General features: G+C 43.6%; 1 protein-coding gene across 1 annotated transcript; it reads left to right on the top strand.

Annotated features, from left to right (window-relative positions):
• The first annotated feature begins 362 nt into the window (after positions 1 to 362).
• On the top strand, positions 363 to 15,048 carry LOC117539052 (protein phosphatase PTC7 homolog). Its single transcript, XM_034205065.1, is given in 8 exon segments — positions 363 to 392; positions 611 to 841; positions 843 to 891; positions 6,434 to 6,613; positions 8,088 to 8,286; positions 11,334 to 11,457; positions 11,954 to 12,083; positions 13,680 to 15,048. Coding segments are annotated over 8 exon segments (1,002 nt in total). The 3' UTR covers positions 13,739 to 15,048.
• The last annotated feature ends 5,671 nt before the right edge of the window (positions 15,049 to 20,719 follow it).

Genomic DNA, 20,719 nt, shown 5'->3' with positions numbered 1-20,719 from the left:
TGTAAACAAATACAATTGCATAATTAAAAATGACATTACACCAAAAAAAGTTTTAATAACAACATATTTATTTTTATTTTATTAATGTATTTTTTGTATATATTAATTTATTTCATGTATTTTTTTTATTGGCTGTTTGACGTCATACGCTTGGAATTTGGATCCATTTGTTTCAAAAGATAGCATTTATTTATTAAAGTAGGAGGTTTCCGCACTTCCTTATAAGGAAACGCAGATTGTGTAATGGGGTCTGACGTCAGAGCAGTCCACAAGACCTCGCTAGCAGCTCGGAGTGTGTGTGAAGCAGACACACACACATCACTTTGGTGTTATAGTGTGTCTGGACGGCTTAATTGGCCACTATGGCTGCGAAGAAGAAGCAACACTTACGGGTCTTCTGGAGCGGAAGAGGCGACTGTTTTAATGTGATTGTTCTCCCCTTGGATATCACGCAACAGAACAAAAAGCTCAAAGAACCGTTGACGTTACTTGACAGCGGTTGTTTTTGTTGTCGGCGGTTGGTTAGCATTGTTAGCACGTTTAGCCGATAAGCTAAGCAGGTTCCCTCCGCTAGCCTGTTGTTTCGGCGGTTTGGTTAGCCACTCGTTAGCCGCTAAGCCAAGCAGCTTCCCTCTGCTCATCTGGCCGGGTTTGGACGTGGGAGCCCGGGTTGGTGGGTGATGTTGTCCGTGCTTGTCCTACGTACGGTAGACTGCTAGCCAGAGCTGTCATCGGCGGACTCTCTCAGACTGACGGCCGCGACTACAGCCTGGTGACGGCGAGCGCGGCTTTCGGGGAAGGGACTTTCGGAAAAGGCATCCTGAAGAAAGGGATGTGTTATGGGGGACGACGCGTGCTTCATCGCCCGACACAGGTCCGCCGATGTCTGGTGTGAGTTGAGAGGAGACAATAACCAAAACAATGGGATGGCTGAATAACACTCAGAGGAGGAAGTACTCAGATCTGGTTCTTGAGTAAAAGTAGAAGTACCAGAGTGTAGGAAAAAGTAAAAGTCCTGCATTCAAAATGTTCAAGTAAAAGTATTCTCATCTACATATAGTGAAAGACAGTAAAAGCAGTCGTTGTGCAGATTGGTCCATTTCAGAATAATATATATGATATGTTTTATAATGATTGATCATGAAAGTGTTCTCAAAGCTGGTAAAGGTGCAGCTAGTTTGAAGTACTTTGTATACTGCAGGGTAGCTGGTGGATTTACTCCAGGTGGAACTAAAGTCTGATTCAACACTTGATTATATTTACCATCATTCATCCACATCTGTGAAGTAACTAGAGGTATTAAATACATGTAGTGGAGTAGAAGTACACTGTTGTGTTTACCTCTGAAATTATGTGGAGTTGAAGCACAAATTATACAAAAATGGAAATAATCAAGTAAAGTCCCTCAAAATTGTACTCGAGGACAGTACTTGAGTAAATCTACTCAGTTACCACTAATACCACTGGCTGTGACGGTGAATGGGGTTAAAGGTAAACAGTCTCTTTCTCAGAATTACATTTAGCTGAAGAGTTCTCCAATGTGGGATGAATGAAAGTATCTGTCTATCTATCTCATGCGAAATGCTGTAGAGTAAGTGCCAAGGAGACACATTCAGAACGGCAAGAATCCTGAAGTCCATTAGCTTCAAATACGCTTGGTCAGAAAATTATCAAAACAAATGTAGAAACAGTCTTTCAAACGGAGAACTGTATACATGCTGTCGGAACTAGTGTTGTCACGATACCAACATTTTGGTTTCGATACCGATACCAAGTCAAGAATTGCGATTCCGATTATTTTTCGATACTTTTCTTAAAAAAAGGGAAACGGTCTTAAATGTAATTATTGTGCCTTATTTCACACCATAACCATAACACAAACTTTTAAACAATGAGAACAATAAATAAAATAAATGACTATAATTTGTATTAAATACAATTTAAGCATCATCAATAAACAACTTTTTTGTTTTTCGCTTCTGGCGTCTTTTTTGTCAACAAGCCGAGGCGCAGCTGCACTCCCACTCGCAGCCATGCTTCTCGCTTTCTCACATGCTCTGGCAGCTAGCGCGTGCACGAGAGAGAGGAGGGACTTAGAGCGTGCTTGAGAGGGGAGGGACTTAGAGCGTGCTTGAGAGGGGAGGGACTTAGAGCGTGCTTCAGAGAGGAGGGACATAGAGCATGCTTGAGAGGGGAGGGACTTAGAGCGTGCTTGAGAGGGGGAATTAGAGCGTGCTTGAGAGGGGAGGGATTAGAGCGTGCTTGAGAGGGGAGGGACTTAGCGTGCTGAGTGAGAGGGAGGCTTAGAGTGCTTGAGAGGGGAGGGACTTAGAGCGTGCTTGAGAGGGAGGGACTTAGAGCGTGCTTGAGAGGGGAGGGACTTAGAGCGTGCTTGAGAGGGGAGGGACTTAGAGCGTGCTTGAGAGGGGAGGACTTAGAGCGTGCTTGAGAGGGGAGGGACTTAGAGCGTGTTGAGAGGGGAGGGACTTAGAGCGTGCTTGAGAGGGGAGGGACTTGAGAGGGTGCTTGAGAGGGAGGAGACTTAGAGCGTGTTGAGAGGGGGGGACTTAGAGCGTGCTTGAGAGGGGAGGACTTAGAGCGTGCTTGAGAGGGGAGGGACTTAGAGCGTGCTTGAGAGGGGAGGGACTTAGAGCGTGCTTGAGAGGGAGGGACTTAGAGCGTGCTTGAGAGGGGGGGGACTTAGAGCGTGCTTGAGAGGGGAGGACTTAGAGCGTGCTTGAGAGGGGAGGGACTTAGAGCGTGCTTGAGAGGGAGGGACTTAGAGCGTGCTTGAGAAGGGGAGGGACTTAGAGCGTGCTTGAGAGGGAGGACTTAGAGCGTGCTTGGAGGGGAGGGACTTAGAGCGTGCTTGAGAGGGGAGGGACTTAGAGCGTGCTTGAGAGGGGAGGGACTTAGAGCGTGCTTGAGAGGGGAGGGACTTAGAGCGTGCGTGAGAGGGAGGGACTTAGAGCGTGCTTGAGAGAGGGGGGACTTAGCGTGCTTGAGAGGGGAGGGACTTAGAGCGTGCTTGAGAGGGGAGGGACTTAGAGCGTGCTTGAGAGGGGAGGACTTGGAGCGTGCTTGAGAGGGGAGGGACTTAGAGCGTGCTTGAGAGGGGAGGGACTTAGAGCGTGCTTGAGAGGGGAGGGACTTAGAGCGTGCTTGAGAGGGGAGGGACTTAGAGCGTGCTTGAGAGGGGAGGGACTTAGAGCGTGCTTGAGAGGGGAGGGACTTAGAGCGTGCTTGAGAGGGGAGGGACTTAGAGCGTGCTTGAGAGGGGAGGGACTTAGGGCGTGCTTGAGAGGGGAGGGACTTAGAGCGTGCTTGAGAGGGGAGGGACTTAGAGCGTGCTTGAGAGGGGAGGGACTTAGAGCGTGCTTGAGAGGAGTGGGACTTAGAGCGTGCTTGAGGGGGAGGGACTTAGAGCGTGCTTGAGAGGGGAGGGACTGCAGGCACGGCTGCAGGGGGGAGGGACTTAGAGCGTGCTTGAGAGGGAGGGACTTAGAGCGTGCTTGAGAGAGGGGGGACTTAGCGTGCTTGAGAGGGGAGGGACTTAGAGCGTGCTTGAGAGGGGAGGGACTTAGAGCGTGCTTGAGAGGGGAGGACTTAGAGCGTGCTTGAGAGGGGAGGGACTTAGAGCGTGCTTGAGAGGGGAGGGACTTAGAGCGTGCTTGAGAGGGGAGGGACTTAGAGCGTGCTTGAGAGGGGAGGGACTTAGAGCGTGCTTGAGAGGGGAGGGACTTAGAGCGTGCTTGAGAGGGGAGGGACTTAGAGCGTGCTTGAGAGGGGAGGGACTTAGAGCGTGCTTGAGAGGGGAGGGACTTAGAGCGTGCTTGAGAGGGGAGGGACTTAGAGCGTGCTTGAGAGGGGGGGGACTGAGAGCGTGCTTGAGAGGGGAGGGACTTAGAGCGTGCTTGAGGCGGGAGGGACGTAGAGCGTGCTTGAGGGGGAGGGACTTAGAGCGTGCTTGAGAGGGGAGGGACTGCAGGCACGGCTGCAGGGAGTGGAAGCAGAGCGCTGAACACACGGCTCTTATTAAAACAGCGCTTTCTCACCGGAGTACTTTTCCCCGTCATTCTTAAGTACCGATACTAATGAAACGGAGGAATCGTAACGTTTTTAACGGCAGGGTATCGCGGTACCTTTCAAGTATCGGTACACCGTGCAACACTAGTCGGAACACAATAATACTTTTTCAAAGCAGATGCCAAAAGTATTCATATACCACCAGTGTAATAATACTCAATGACAAGTATTTGTAAATCATGCAGTACATCGTTTTGCACTGGGAAGCTTTTCATGCATTTGAGGTAATCACAGATGCTTTGAAGCCATAGTATTTCATCAGTGTGCCTAACATGCACTGTTTGATTATGTGAAAGAACTCTGTTTGGTTTCCTTAGTGATTCATCTATGGACTATTTCTCGATTCATGGTTTGGCCTTAAAAATGTTTTAAATGAAAAAAAAAATCCATCTCAGTTTCCAAAGTCTTTAAAAGTCGTGTTTTCGGTCCAAAACCCACAAATATTCACTTCAATTTGATATAAAACAGGAAAACAGGACATCTGAATATTTGACAGGCTGGAAAAATCAATGCATTCATAATTGAATCTAAGTAACACTACATAGACGTATTTGCATCAAGATATGCCTTAAGGGCAGAAAAAGAACTCAAGAAGCCGAATCATATATGTTTATACTATTGGACATATTGATGCGTTTATGTTTACATTGCTTCTTGTTGCCGCTAGTGAAGATGGGTCTACATTTTTTCGTCTTGCATAACATGTGAATACTCAGGTCAGTACTTGAGTGTACTTTCCAGCACTGCCTTTTATAGCTGTTGTGTCAAACTCAATTTAGCTGGCAAACAAACATTCCTATCCTTGTATGGCTTCAGCACCCAACTTCACCAACAATGTGTTTCTACTTGAATCACGATGCAGTTGAACCACCAACAAGCTACTGCTGCAGAATATCCTGAATCTAATAGTTTATTTACATGTAGTTCAGTATTGCCTAACCATGCCCTGGTCCATCCATTCCTCACATGGAGGCGTGTGGCGCAGTGGGTAGTGCGTTGGTGTTGGGATCAGGGGTTCAAACCCCACTGCAGTCAGCATGTCGTTGTGTCCCTGAGACCCTTCACCCCAAATTGTTCCTGTGGGGATTGTCCACAGTGTTGAGTATGTAAGTCGCTTTGGATAACAGCGTCTAACAAGTGACATGTAATCAAAATAAATGCTGGCTTTAAAAATCTGCTCAGTTCAGGGTTGATTAAACGACTCTTTAGCACACATTTAAAACCGTCATATCTGTGTTGATGCGTCAATCAAGAAGATGCACAAGTAGAAATCGAGACATCCTTTGGACAGTCCAGTGCATTTTGTGTAGGTCCATCAGTGGCAGAGTTGTGTGTCTGTGTCTGAGTTCTGGCTCCGGCTGAGACCCAGAGATCCAGCCTTGTATGGTCACTCAGTCCTGGGAGGAACGACACTGACGCTCCCTCTCTAGGGAAACCTTCCGGCAGACCATGTGCTCCCAGGGGAACGAGACTAGGGCTCACATTATCCTGCAAAACAGACCACGCTTCTATAGAAAGAGTTTCTGTGCATTTGGGAATCAGAGAGGTTATGTGTTATCAGCAGGGTTAGAGTGCACTGAACTACAGGAGATAGAACATGTACTTATGTTCAATTCTTTGAAAGGACTCTTGCTACTTGTTAGTTGAATTGGTCACACGCTTTGTTCTGGGACATTTCCTTCAGCTCCTTAACGTGCGTCTTTGTCCTGTACTTGATGTCCTTTCTGTGTCTTGGTGAAAGTGGCCATTGTTGTTGTGTCTGCAGCTGCATGTCACTGTTCCTCCCAAGATATCTTACTCGTAGAACAAGTCTTGAGATATGTGAAGGATGATTGTTATTTGGCTTGGCGTCACGTGACCTGTTGACAAACTCTTCTGTCATTTTAAAAGCATCAATCATTGGTTTACGTATTTTCTTTTAAAGGAAAAAGGTCAACCTGTTGTCATCCCAGCTTCTCAAATGTCAATATGTTCTAGTTTCCTTACTCCTTTGTTCATTTCAATTGTTCTTTTAGGCTTTCTAGAAAATAGGACATTTTCAGAAAGCCATCTTGGGCTTTTATACGATTTCTGACATTAGTATAGACCCATCACACAACTCGGAGATAAATCAAGTAACCAAGCAACCGATTAATCAAAAATAAAACGTGCAGACTGAAAACGTATCTGTTTCAACTGCAACTTGGACAATTAAACCTCTTTACTTTTGTATGTACTTGCATTTCAAATGGTTCGTCATATTAAAAAGCTACTCACAGAATCTTCCCTGTTCATGTACGCCTGTCCTTTCGTCGTGTTGGTGAACGTCTTAACCTTAATCATTCGAAACCCTTGTGTATCCCGGCAGGTGTGGCAGATGGAGTGGGCGGCTGGCGGGACTATGGAGTGGACCCGTCTCAGTTCTCGGGGACGCTGATGAAGACGTGTGAGCGGCTGGTGAAGGAGGGCCGCTTCGTCCCCAGTAACCCGGTGGGGGTCCTCACCAGCAGCTACTATGAGCTGCTGCAGAACAAAGTGCCGCTGCTGGGTGAGCAACGAGAGTCTCCTCCACCTGTTCATAATACACATTAAAGAAGGCAGGACACTCCAAATAATGTAATTAGGATATGAGTACAGCAGAGACATTATTGTTGATTTGAATAGACGTCTATGGTTTTATAAACGAGGTCTCCTTCCTTTCTATTTGTATTAAATTCAGTCAGCAGGATCTGGCACTCCTCTCACCTCTCAGGGTATTTAGTGTGTTCAGAAGTGGGGTCATGTGAGGTGACTTATCAATAGTTACGCCCCCTAGTTTGGAGACAGACAGAACAAATAAAAGCTTTTGCATCCATGCAGTATCTTCTAACTGTAATCTCCTGCAGGCATAAGTATCCTCACACAACCCCGCTGTAAAACCAAAGCTCTCTAACGTCCATGCAGTCCCTCTGCTGTGCAGCCCATTCTGAGAGAGATGTTCCACGCTGTGGTTTGAGTCAGAGCTCTCTGTTCAGGGTTAACTTGTTTGTCCCGCCTGTTTAAGTTCAGTGTCGGCTGGACACGGATTCTTACATCGTGAGTCAGAACATCCCGATCCTATTAAGAAGTCCCGACCTGCCCCTCGGAGCACTAACCTCCCTCACAACAAAGCACCAACACTCGCTGGATCAATGTTTCTTCCTCTGCGAGTGTCAGTACTTTTCCAGCCCGTCATCACATGTGCAGCCGGGGAACAGCTCTGTGTTGTGCAGCTCGAGCACCGCAGAGTTATTGTGCTGCTGCAGAGAGAAAGGGAGAGAGTGAGTCACCGAGCGTGAGGGGCTTCAAGGTTGATCCCAGAGCGTGTTTTGGTTCAGAGGATGAATCACCAGCAGGGTGTGGCTGCTCCATGTCCATGGCCCGCTGCTGGTTCTGCTCTGTAGCACAACTTGACGCTGATTGTGGTATGTCAAGTTTGTGTATTCAGGCTCCAGACCTTTAGCGGGGTTTGTTTCCATAAACGGAGAGAAAGCTGCTAAGATATGTAGCTGTAGGAAGTTTGGAGGGAAAGACTTACATGTGACACACTCAGGAAGGTATTAGAAGGGTTTTCTCTATGCAACATTCTAATCAACTGAAACGAGGTTTAAAGTGTTAAAAACTCTGATATGCTCGTGCTAATGGGGAGACTAGTAACACATCAAGTTTAAAGGATGGTTGCAGCTTTGTTTCCATCAGGCACTGAAGAGAAACGTATTCAAAGTATAACACTTCTGCAGTAACATTTCAAGCAATGACCACATATACGTCATAGATGTTGTCTAGGTGTGTGCTTTTGGTTGCTCTCCTGTAATAGTGTCGTATCTCCCACCTAAATGTCAACATACTTGCAACTCGACATGGTTGAAGCCAACATGAAAATATAACACACAAAAAGTTCTCCAACACCAAATGTAAATGATTTAAGTTTTTAGCAAATGTTCTGTGGTTTAGCTTTTGCATTCGTCTAGAGCCAGCTAGTGTGTGTGTGTGTGTGTGTGCAGGCAGCAGCACGGCCTGCATCGTGGTTCTGGACCGGCGGAGCCACCGTCTGCACACGGCTAACCTCGGGGACTCTGGGTTCCTGGTGGTGCGGGGGGGGGAGGTGGTGCATCGCTCCGACGAGCAGCAGCACTACTTCAACACGCCCTTCCAGCTGTCCATCGCCCCCCCGGGAGCCGAGGGGGCCGTGCTCAGCGACAGGTGAGACACCAACACACACACACCTGCTCACACACACACACCGACCTGAATACACCTCGTGGGGATCAGATTACTTCATTTGATGGAAGGATAAATCAATAGGATGGATTTTTACATATATGTATTGAACTTTCTTCTGTGAAGCAGTTAAGTTTGTTTGTAGGCCAACATTTATCCGCAGCTATACTATACCTGATTATTCAAAACAATATTTGAACACATTTTAGCTTTTTTACCAATATTGTGCTCCCTGAAAATTGCTCAAGTCTTTATTGCAATTTCCATGGAGCATTAACTGGTATCGAGAGTCGTGGAATGTCCCTATCATTGGTACTAACTTCTTCATTCTGGTATCAAGATATAAAGGCTTTATTGTGATGTATTCAAAACCGCTACACTGTAGGGTTTGGCAATGAAAGCCCCAACAATGCAACATACTAATAGTGCAAGAGACACATCAGCGGCAGGACACTTTGTCCCTGGTGTGTCTCTGTGCATGTCTGCAGTGTTGTGGTGTAGCCACGTGCAGCTCTGCAGACGTCAGGACGCTTTCAGGCTGAGCGATGGACGTCTGCCAAGCTTCTCGTCCCTAAACCCGGTCAAAGTCTGAGAGCGACAAACCGCTGAGTTCACAGGCAGCCGCTCAGACGCCTTCACTCAGACTGACTGCTCACACAAGATTATTATGAGCCTCTTAAAAGCATCACAAGCACAAGAGGAACCTGAAGTGCATGCGCAGAATGAGTGTGTTATTATCAAGAAGGGTTTACCCCCTCAGTGATTAACAGCAGATTAATCTTTCAATCCTGAAGGACTAAGTGAGCAGCACATTGAAAAGAGAGCAAGGGTCGAAACAGAAACGCACAAACAACATTCCTCCTCTGCAGAGAAGAAGAAAAGTGTTCCTCGAAAGTTAAATAAAAGATTTGATGCGTCTTGATTAAGTCTACAACTAACAATTCTTTACATAGTTCAAAGTCAAAAAGTCAACTTTAATGTCAATTTTTCCGTGTGTTTGTACAGACAGAGATCGAAATAACGTTTCCAACAATCCCGAATACAAATATACAAATATGTATAAATATGTATATCCTCTATACATACAATCAACAGACAGTATTGCTTTAGTTTCTTTATTAATGATGCAGCTGTTTAGTCTAAAAGAAGTCGGCTGCTAAAATTAATAATCGTATTGATTATTAAGATTTATCCAGAAGTATTTTGATGATAATCCTTTAATCATTTATAAACATTTTAATGCTAAGATTTCAGAAATTGCGATTTTCAGCCTCTCAAATGACAGGATTTCCACTTTTTCTTTTTTATGTCACATTTAAATAAATATCTTTGGGTATTAGACTGAAGAAACAAGTTACTTTGAGGAATTGGGACGGACATTTTTCATTATGTGTGTGAGAGAACACAGGGATTTTAGCCTCTGCAGGCCATTTACATGCACTAGAACCTATAGAACACACTATAAAACCTCTTTAAACGACGTGATGCAGCACATCGGAGAAGGGTTATCTGATAGTTCCGCTTTAAATATACCCATAATGCATCTGCAATGCATGTAGCTACAGGAATGAGACAGTCGTCCAAGGACAGGCTGTTCCTGAGGGATCAGATATATATCCTGATGCAGACAGTCATTAATAACATTTATGGGAGGGGGGTTAGAACATCTTCGTGGAACTGATATTGACACTGACTCTGCGACCAAATCAACTCCATGTGGTGATTCCTTTCATTTGTCCCGCACACGTTCTCTGTAATTAGGGTGAAATATCAGGAGCCGTTTTGGCGTTCTTTAGATGTTCCCAGCGGCAGAGTAATGTGTGATTATTCCTGGAGGAGAAGCCGGTCAGAGGTTCAGATGGATGTATCAGGTCAGACGGGTCAGGTTTAACAGGAGAGAGAAGCTTAGACGGGAGGAATTAATGCGGTCACAACCTCGCTTTGACGCACTTAGTTTCACAGCCTGTGAGCTGGATGGGTGGAATTACCTCGAGTGCCTTCCGAGTAAATCGCCAGAACGCCGACATCTCCACCGCTCCCATGTTTTCTTGTGTGTTGCCATAAGTTAGTCTCTCTGCGTTTGGGCGCTGGGCTAATGCTAATGCTAATGCAAGGTAAATAAAATGGCGGCTTCACAAAACGTTTTGGGAGTTTTACGGGGCGTGGTTTGCAATCCGCCCAGCCAATCAGAAATGGGAACCTTTTTCTCCCACGAAAGTACCTGCTCTCTAGCAGGGACGGAAAAGGGGGTGGAAAGGTTCATGAACTAAATTCTAGTTCCGGATTTTTTTGGTGTGAACGCAAATTTTAGAAACTATACTGGGAAAAGTACTCCGGTGTGAAAGCGCCTAATGTTAGTTTAGGTGTTATGCCGTGTTGTGCACGCCCACTGCACCTCGCGGGAGCGCGCCACAGCGTAAAGCATAAACTCCCAGACATTTCAATGATTTGTACGGCATAGTTAGGTCTGGAAACGACATAAGGGCATAACACCGGAGCCCTGCTGCGGGGAAACTTTGGCCCTGTTCTGAGTTTGTTCTAATCCGTCAAAATGACGGACTGCTTTCAGATTTTTCTGTCATTGTCAAAAGAATTCCGTCATAGACGGAATATATTCGGTTAACGCGACCTTTGGTTGGGACCCCTCCAAAATGCAAAAGTTTAATCGGGAATGATTGGGAACTTTATCCTCTTAACACATTTGAAAAAAGGGCCCCATATTTTCCCACATTTATTTTTATTTCAGAGAATCCTTTCCATATCCAGAAGGAAGCGTGTTTAAGCGATGTAGCAAAAGGTGTGTGTGTCCTAGCATTACCATCCTTGTGGGGACCGAAATCTGTTTGCAGAGTCACGTGTGGGGACTCGCCTCCCTTATGGGGACAAAATGGAGGTCCCCATAAGGGGAATCATTAATTTTAGGGTTAGGCGTGTTATGGTTAAGGTTAGGATAAGTCTCCAGGAAATGCATGTAAGTCAATGTAATGTCCCCTGAAGTGATGTATACATGGTGTGTTGTGTGTGTGTAGTCCGGAGGCGGCAGACAGCTCTTCGTTCGACGTGCAGCTCGGAGACATCATCCTCACGGCGAGCGACGGCCTCTTCGACAACATGCCCGACTACATGATCCTGCAGGAGCTCAAGAAACTCAAGGTGAGGACAACGGGGGGAAAGGTGGATGTGGAATCAGAAATATGACGTGTGTAGTCATTTACAGATGGGTTTAAGCATGTGGGTTTATTTATATACATGTATATGCAGGATTTAAGGTTGTTGTTGAACCAGAAATGTTTGACAAAAGTCATATGTTACTCGTGTAGGTATATATAAATATTGTTTAGTAGTAGAGTACAGTCACTAAGTATATTTACTTTTACGAGGAAAATTCGTACTTACTTTCACTTGACCTTTTGTTAGGTTGTGTCACAGTTACGAAAGCCATACATCTACATTGGTATTAGTCATATTTTACACTATAATATATAAACATTGTAGGAATTACATATATTCACGTTGCTCTGTTGGAGGAGCCTGTGACTTCAGTTTTTCATTGCCATATTTACACTGTAGCTTCTGTGCACATGACAATAAAGCTTTGAATCTTGAATTGAATGATGGATCTTCATGCCTGTGTGTTTCTGCTCCTCAGAACACGAACATAGAGAGCGTTCAGCAGACGGCGCGCAGCATCGCCGAGCAGGCCCACGTCCTGGCGTACGATCCAAACTACATGTCGCCTTTCGCTCAGTTCGCCTGCGACAACGGCCTCAACGTGAGAGGTACGTGCGACAGCTGTAATATAAACAACACTCGTAGGTTCTGCAGTCAGCATTTTAGCATATTCTGTCCCCTGGTCTGTAGGTCAATGGTTTTCTGAATGTGTCATTGGTTGTTATCCTGAAATAAGGTCTGTGGTCAACACATGTTTTCTCCTACGATATAAAATATGTCAGTAAATACCCCACGGGTGAATTGAAATACTGCGGTTGTTAACAAGTGTCTAAATGAGACGACTAAACGTCATCACGCCCAATATTAGCCGCCTTTAGCTTAGCGGTGGTGACGTGAAGTCATGTGACCGTGCTGTAGTTCCTTTATAGCCCAACATTAGCTGCCTTTAGCTTAGCGGTGGTGACGTGAAGTCATGTGACCGTGCTGTAGTTCCTTTATAGCCCAACATTAGCCGCCTTTAGCTTAGCGGTGGTGACGTGAAGTCATGTAACCGTGCTGTAGTTCCTTTATAGCCCAACATTAGCCGCATTTAGCTTAGCGGTGATGACTTGAAGTCATGTGACCGTGCTGTAGTTCCTTTATAGCCCAACATTAGCCACCTTTAGCTTAGCGGTGGTGACGTGAAGTCATGTGACCGTGCTGTAGTTCCTTTATAGCCCAACATTAGCCGCATTTAGCTTAGTGGTGGTGACGTGAAGTCATGTGACCGTGCTGTAGTTCCTTTATAGCCCAACATTAGCCGCCTTTAGCTTAACGGTGGTGACGTGAAGTCATGTGACCGTGCTGTAGTTCCTTTATAGCCCAACATTAGCTGCCTTTAGCTTAGCGGTGGTGACGTGAAGTCATGTGACCGTGCTGTAGTTCCTTTATAGCCCAACATTAGCTGCCTTTAGCTTAGCGGTGGTGACGTGAAGTCATGTGACCGTGCTGTAGTTCCTTTATAGCCCAACATTAGCCGCCTTTAGCTTAGCGGTGGTGACGTGAAGTCATGTGACCGTGCTGTAGTTCCTTTATAGCCCAACATTAGCCGCATTTAGCTTAGCGGTGATGACATGAAGTCATGTGACCGTGCTGTAGTTCCTTTATAGCCCAACATTAGCCGCCTTTAGCTTAGCGGTGGTGACGTGAAGTCATGTGACCGTGCTGTAGTTCCTTTATAGCCCAACATTAGCCGCATTTAGCTTAGCGGTGGTGACGTGAAGTCATGTGACCGTGCTGTAGTTCCTTTATAGCCCAACATTAGCCGCATTTAGCTTAGCGGTGATGACATGAAGTCATGTGACCGTGCTGTAGTTCCTTTATAGCCCAACATTAGCCTCCTTTAGCTTAGGGGTGGTGACGTGAAGTCATGTGAAGGTACTGTAGTTCCTTTATAGCCCAACATTAGCTTTTAACTTAAAAAATTCTAAGTTGTGTTAAAATGTGGAGATTATCCTGCTGATGAAAACATATAAGTATCATAAACGTCGAGATTATTATCTGAAATAAACCAAAATCAAATAGAGAAATCAAATTAGCTTTTTGTAGAGGGCACCAGTCAGATGCTGCCTTCAGGGTCCGCTACAGAAATAAGACATCCCTCCACCACTCTATTGTACATACATGTTTTCTCCAAACACCCTAACAGATGTGTTTGTGTGCAGGGGGGAAGCCTGATGACATCACAGTGCTGCTCTCTATAGTGGCTGAATACACCGACTAGAGTCTGCAGCTGATGGACTGCTTTGATTCCTGCTGGCCAGGATGAAGGACAGATTCTTCCCAGCATGCACTGGCTCTCCAGCTGACCCCCCAAAAAAGACTCTTCTCCGGAGAGAGGCTGGATAACAGAGGAGGGGGGGGGGGGGGCAGAGGACAGACACTGGGACCGGCTGCTGAGTGTAGTCCTTTTCCTGAGGATCAACAGACGAGGATAAACGGTGTCTGATGGAGGTTTGTTGGGAGGAGGGGCAGACGGACGGTGCTCGACTGTTAAAGGTGCTCCATGTCAGTAGAGATCTGCACAGGAGACGGCAGCGTCAGGAAGGGATGCACCGATTGGGAAATTCTGCGCTAAATCAATGTTTTTGTGCCAGGGAAACAACAACACCTTAGTCATGAAACAGCCCTTCATAATCTTTGACTGCCAACAACATAAACTTTAAACCAACAGTCTTCATCTACTGGAAAGATATTATTTCCCTCCTCATTTTTGGATAACAAATGCTTTTAAAGCCATTTTATCTGGTAAAAACTAACTATAAATGTAACAAACATAATCTTACCCTCTCTGCTGCATAGCACTGGATAACAGAGGACATGGTATCTCTAATATTCACGTTGCATTTCACGAAAGAAACACATCTTACAAACTGCATGTCTCAAGACGGTGTAATTCACGCTCACAGCCGTCATGTTCTCCCATTTTTATTTGTCAAAAAGACGTGTACCTAGTAGGGCTGTGCGATTATGGCAAAAATCATAATCACGATTATTTTGGTCAATAATTGATTTTAAAATTATAAAAACATGATTATCCATTTACTTCCACTTACATACATTTATTGAAAAATATATATATGAACAGTTTTTAACAGTTGATTACCCTGAACTTTAAGTATAATTCAACTGAAGAACCAATAAAAAAAAAGAATTTGAAAAAGAAATAAGTACATTATTTATTTAATTTTTATAAAAATAATAATTGTTTTATTTCGATTACGTTGTTTTTGTAATCGTTGCAAGCCAAAATCGAGATTAAAATACGATTAATTGCACAGCCTTAGTAACTAGAATAAAAACATAATTTTTACAGGACAAAATTAATGCAACACAACAGATAAACCGATTCGGTTCGCAACCGAGTGTGAAGCGGCTGGGATGAGGATCAGCACCTCCAAATCTGAGGCCATGGTTCTCAGCAGGAAACCGATGGACTGTCCACTCCAAGTAGGGAATGAGTCCTTACCCCAAGTAAAGGAGTTCAAGTATCTCGGGGTCTTGTTCTCGAGTGAGGGAACAATGGAGCGTAAGATGGGCCGGAGAATCGGGGGAGCGGTACTGCAGTCGCTTTACCGCACCGTTGTGACGAAAAGGGAGCTGAGCCAGAAGGCAAAGCTCTCTGTCTACCGGGCCATTTTCGTTCCTACCCTCACCTATGGTCATGAAGGATGGGTCATGACCGAAAGAACGAGATCGCGGATACAAGCGGCCAAGATGGGTTTTCTCCGCAGGGTGGCTGGTGTCTCCCTTAGGGATAAGGTGAGAAGTTCGGTCATCAGGGAGGGACTCGGAGTTGAGCCGCTCCTCCTTTGCGTCAAAAGGAGCCAGTTGAGGTGGTTCGGGCACCTAGTTAGGATGCCACCTGGGCGCCTCCCTATGGAGGTGTTCAAGGCACGTCCAGCTGGGAAGAGACCAAGGGGTAGGCGAATGTTTAAAAGTAGGATGTGTGCTGTTCTGGGATGTTTCGTAAGATATACAAAAAAGACATCTCTGCATCTGTGGTAGGTTTCTATCCAACAAGACGAGCTGGGATTGCACACATTTTGTTACTTCATATTTAAAACGAGGATTTTATATTCAGAAAGTCTGACGCCCAACCTTTAAAGTCACGGCTGCTGCTGGAGTCTGGGTTTCTGGGTTTCTGAGGATGTTTCCACTGGGCTGGATTTGGCCGTAGAAACGCACAAAGCTTGAGAAGCATATCGGAAAAACTCTGGTCGTTTCTTTTTGTATTCTCTGTTCAGTGGGATTTAATTTAGATTTAGAAACGTTCTTGTTCTCTCCCTCCTTCTGTAGAGCTCTGACGGCACATCGGGAAGGTTTCATGTGAGGATTGGTCTTTGTGTGTTTCATAGATGTATACAGAGGAGCATTAGAGCCACATGTGAAAATGTGTTTCTTTGAGAATTTAGACTTTTGAAGTTCGGAATTCTGACTTTTTACCGAAATTCAAACATTGAACTTTCTTTTCATAACTTCAGGGCTTTAAATTCACAACTTTAGACTTTAAATTCACAACTTTAGACTTTAAATTCACAACTTAAGATTTTAAACTCAACTTTAGACTTTAAACTCACAACTTAAGATTTTAAATTCACAACTTTAAACTCTCAACTTTAGACTTTAAACTCACAACTTTAGACTTTAAACTCTCAACTTTAGACTTTAAACTCACAACTTAAGATTTTAAACTCACAACTTTAGATTTTAAATTCACAACTTAAGACTTTAAACTCAACTTTAGACTTTAAACTCACAACCATAGACTTTAAACTCACAACCAGACTTTAAACTCACAACTTAAGACTTTAAACTCACAACTTAAGACTTTAAACTCACAACTTTAGACTTTAAACTCACAACTTAAGACTTTAAACTCACAACTTTAGACTTTAAACTCACAACTTTAGACTTTAAACTCACAACTTTAGACTTTAAACTCACAACCATAGACTTTAAACTCACAACTTTTAGACTTTAAACTCACAACTTTAGACTTTAAACTCACAACTTTAGACTTTAAACTCACAACTTTAGACTTTAAACTCACAACTTTAGACTTTAAACTCACAACTTAAGACTTTAAACTCACAACTTTAGACTTTAAACTCACAATTTTTACTTTTAACTTCAATTATGACTCGATTCAACTCAAAAATTGCCACTTTATTCTTAGAAGTTGGATTTGAAACTCACATTTCTGGGTTTAAATTCAGAATTTGGTCTTTAAACTCAATTCAGACTTAAAACTCAGAATCCTGAATCTCTTAAATGTGGACCCTTAACTCAAAATGCTGACTTCATTCCCATTATTTTGACTTTATAATTTCAGACGTTTAACTCGGACTTAAAAATCATAATTTGACTTGAAACTCAAAATCCAGACTTTGTTCTTTAAAATTCAGACTTTAAACCCAGAATTTGGAATTTAGATTTCACATTTTATTCTGAGAGTCTAGACCTAATTCCCCCAAACTCTGACTTAAAACTCAGAATTCATACTTTAAACTTTATTTTCTGAATTCTTGAAATGTTTACATGTGGCCCGTATCCTCTCCTGTAGATGTGGGCTCTCCATCTAACTCTGCCACAGTTAAAATACTTCTTATTGAAACCCATATTTAGTGTAACGTTATAAAGATGTGCCTTGTATCAGGTGTGTTGACACGTCACACGCTCATAAATCCTAAAAGCCCCGACTTTGTGCCAGGCGCAGGAATCCTAAAACTGTTATAAGTAGCCATAGACAGATTACCCATCATGCACTGCTGTTTTAACAACACATATAAGACCACATCCTGAATTCTGCTTCCTCTATAAGAGTCAGGAGGCGCTTAGGAATAGTGATGAAGCCATTTAGAGAGTCCTCCCTGTGGATCTCTGTTTACAATCTGCTCAACGGACTGTTTCCTACTTTATGTGACAAACTCCCACTGAAGTGTCATTTTGTGATGAGGGCTGATGGGCATGGAAGAGCAGTGAACATTAAAAAAGTTGGTTTTTTAAAGGGTATTTTAAATATGTTTCAACCTGGACCTTGTGAGCCAATGTCAAAGTGACTTGTAATTGGGTAAGGGCTGCAATTTAATCAGTTTTCTTCGATGAACGTCCGGTAAAAGTTGTTTTTCTTCCACTTAAATTGATATTATTAGTGTCTGACAACATGGTAAACACGACCCTACAGAGAAAGATACATGTTCTCTTTACTTCCACTTTATTAAGGTGTGTTAGTCTCACTCGGAAATGTCTCGTTCTGTAAGTTTGCGGCAAAATAAACGTAATATTTGGCAATGATATGTCAAATCTAAATATCTCACTTTCTGTACCACAACACAACAAACTGTAACAACTCTCCCTCACGTTTACACACTAAAACACAGAGTAAAAGGTAAAGGAAATAGTTTAATTTCTCTGTAGTGTCCTTTATATAATGTTGTCAGACACAAGCGTAGTATTTACGTGTCACAAGAACGCGGATGTCTTCAAAAATCTTTAGCGAAAGAGTCTTTCAAGACACCCGCGGTTGTTTAGTTAAAGAGTGAAGCAGAATGAAGTGTTGAACAGTGTCGTGTAACGTAACAATTCTCCGTGAGCTACATAGAAGTAAGAACACCTGTCGTCGGTGAATCGCCCCTCCTTACTGCAGAACTTCTCATTATTCTTTCACACACACATACGGGTATTGGGCCGAGGGCGACACCGTACTTCCGGTATCTGCCATTTTACGCGAGGTGCAAGCAGGCCGAGGGTTTAGCCGTACACCGTCTAGGTGTTGCTAAGCTTCCTGTACTGAATATCATAGTCTATTGCCTTAATCAATATCTAGTAGGGGTGTAACGGTACACGTACCCGTACCGAAATTATTCGGTACGGGCCCTTCGGTTCGGTACAGGTGTGTACCGAAGTGTACCGAACGAATATAACGTTAAACGTAAAAAATTGAGAACGTGAACAACTTTTTGGAAGTAATCTCAGGTGCTGCGTCGCAGCATTCAGAGTAATTTGGTCACATTGGGTTCAACGCGTCATAGAGCGAGCAAGTCATTTCATTGGATGAGAGGCATACTATGAGAGCTGGTCAGAGGGATGCGTCAAATGTAGTCAGTAATTTGAGGAACTGTCGAAAATTAATGGCGAACGCAGATAAAGTTGAGCTCGAAAATCCTCCAGCATCATTGAAGTCTCCGGTTTGGGAACATTTTGGTTTCGCAGTTACGTACAAGGATGAAGGACAAAGACAGGTGGACCGAACCAAAGCTGTTTGTCGGCATTGTTCAACTAAAATTGGTTACGCGGCTGGCAATACATCAAACTTGCACACTCTTGAAAAGGCATCACCCGAACGTGAATATCACCGGTACCAAAAGAAAAAAGACTGAAGTGCAAATCCAACTCCCACTAGCATTTAAGCCTCCACCACTCGCAGAGAGTTCAGACCGAGCCAAAGCTATTACAAACGCCAAATATCCTTATGTTGCCATGTTAGCAAAGCGCTACCTGGCTGTATCTGCTACCTCTGTCCCTAGCGAGAGGGTGTTCTCCACAGCAGGAGACATTGTTAGTGCCAGCAGATCTGCCCTTTCGGCAAGCAATGTGGACAAGTTCATTTTTCTTTAAAAAAACATGAAAATACAATGACAAGCAAGTCCTAATGTCAAACTGGCTGCTTAGGTGCTAGTACAGTTCAAATACAGATTATTTCAGTTCATCGAAAAGCTGCACCTTAATGTTTATTTTATTATATTTTGTATTTATTTGAGTGAATATTCACAGTTTAATAATAATTAAAAACCCAAAACTAATAGTTTATGTTTTGTGAGTACTAGTAGCCTACAGTAAAGTTCAAATACAGATTATTTCAGTTCATCGAAATGCTGCACCTTAATGTTTATTTTATTATATTTTGTATTTATTTGAGTGAATACATTATTCACAGTTTAATAATAATAAAAAATATATATATATATATGTTTTGTTCTGTGAAAAAAAATTCTGCTGTACCGAAAACGTACCGAACCGAACCGTGACCAAAAAACCGAGGTACGTACCGAACCGAAATGTTTGTGAACCGTTACACCCCTAATATCTAGTCAACTCTAAAATACCACATATATGCAATGGCATGATAATATTATTGTGACAAGTGAGGTATTCACCTGGTGTTTCCAGAAATCGACTGAAGGCCACTTTCGAGGGTCGTTTTTCCATACATCTGCAGGCAGTCTGTAAGGGCAATCCGACAACCCACACAGCTCTAGTTTACGCTGGTAACGACCTAGAGCACACCCCTCAAGTCCAGAGATGTAATCCGAAGACATGCAGCGATTTCTTCGGTCGTTAATTCAGAAAAAAAACCTAGTGCGCTCTGCCTGGCTACGTTAGCTAGCTGTTTATATTTGCACCTCCAGGAAAATGGCGTATTTATATATATATATATATATGGCGCGCGTTGCATTGTGGGTAGCTCGTGACGTCACTGTGTGAAAGAATATGTGTTATAATGTTTTTTAACGGACGTTGTCTGATGATATAATCATATGCGCGGGCCGCTAGAGTCTGTTGATCTCCAGATTAACAGCAGCATGAGAACAACCTGCCGAAAGTGCCGATGCTCCATGGCGGAGGCTCCGGTAGAAATTGCCGGGATTTGCGTTTTTACCCCCTTAATGTCTGACCAATGGTTGAACAGCATTTCCGAGCACATGACTTGTGTTTAAAGTTTATAGTCCGTTTGAGTTTTGCCGTGTGAACGCAAACCGAACCTTCTGGAAAATGAAACAACGTAGGCCTAACAAACTGTGGTCTGGTGCGCACCAGAGAGCGGACTATTAGGTGTGAATGCACCCTTAGTAACAACATTAAAATACCTTTTCATGTACAGGTAAGTGATATAAACAGGATAATGTAATATTATGTAGGTATTTAATGCTTTGAAAAGATCCATTCTGCACACTAAGTACCTTCTTTCAGCTCGATTGTAATGATGAGTATTTTCGTACAAAAGTATTTCTACGTTTACTTAAGTCAAGGATCTGAGTACTGCTTCCACTTCAGAGCAAAGGATTACGATACATTCTTTAACACCTGCACCAATTACAGAAATGTCCAAATTAAACGGGAAATAACGTCCAGGTTGAAAAAGTATTTACCTTTTAAAAAAAATATATTTTAGGACAATCTCAGCTGCTCTTCCTGCCTGACG

Source organism: Gymnodraco acuticeps, unplaced genomic scaffold (assembly GCF_902827175.1).
Source record: "Gymnodraco acuticeps unplaced genomic scaffold, fGymAcu1.1, whole genome shotgun sequence".
In the NCBI taxonomy this organism is placed as follows: Eukaryota; Metazoa; Chordata; class Actinopteri; order Perciformes; family Bathydraconidae; genus Gymnodraco; species Gymnodraco acuticeps.
Note: the sequence above shows the minus strand (reverse complement) of the source record. Positions and strands in the feature narration are given on the sequence as shown.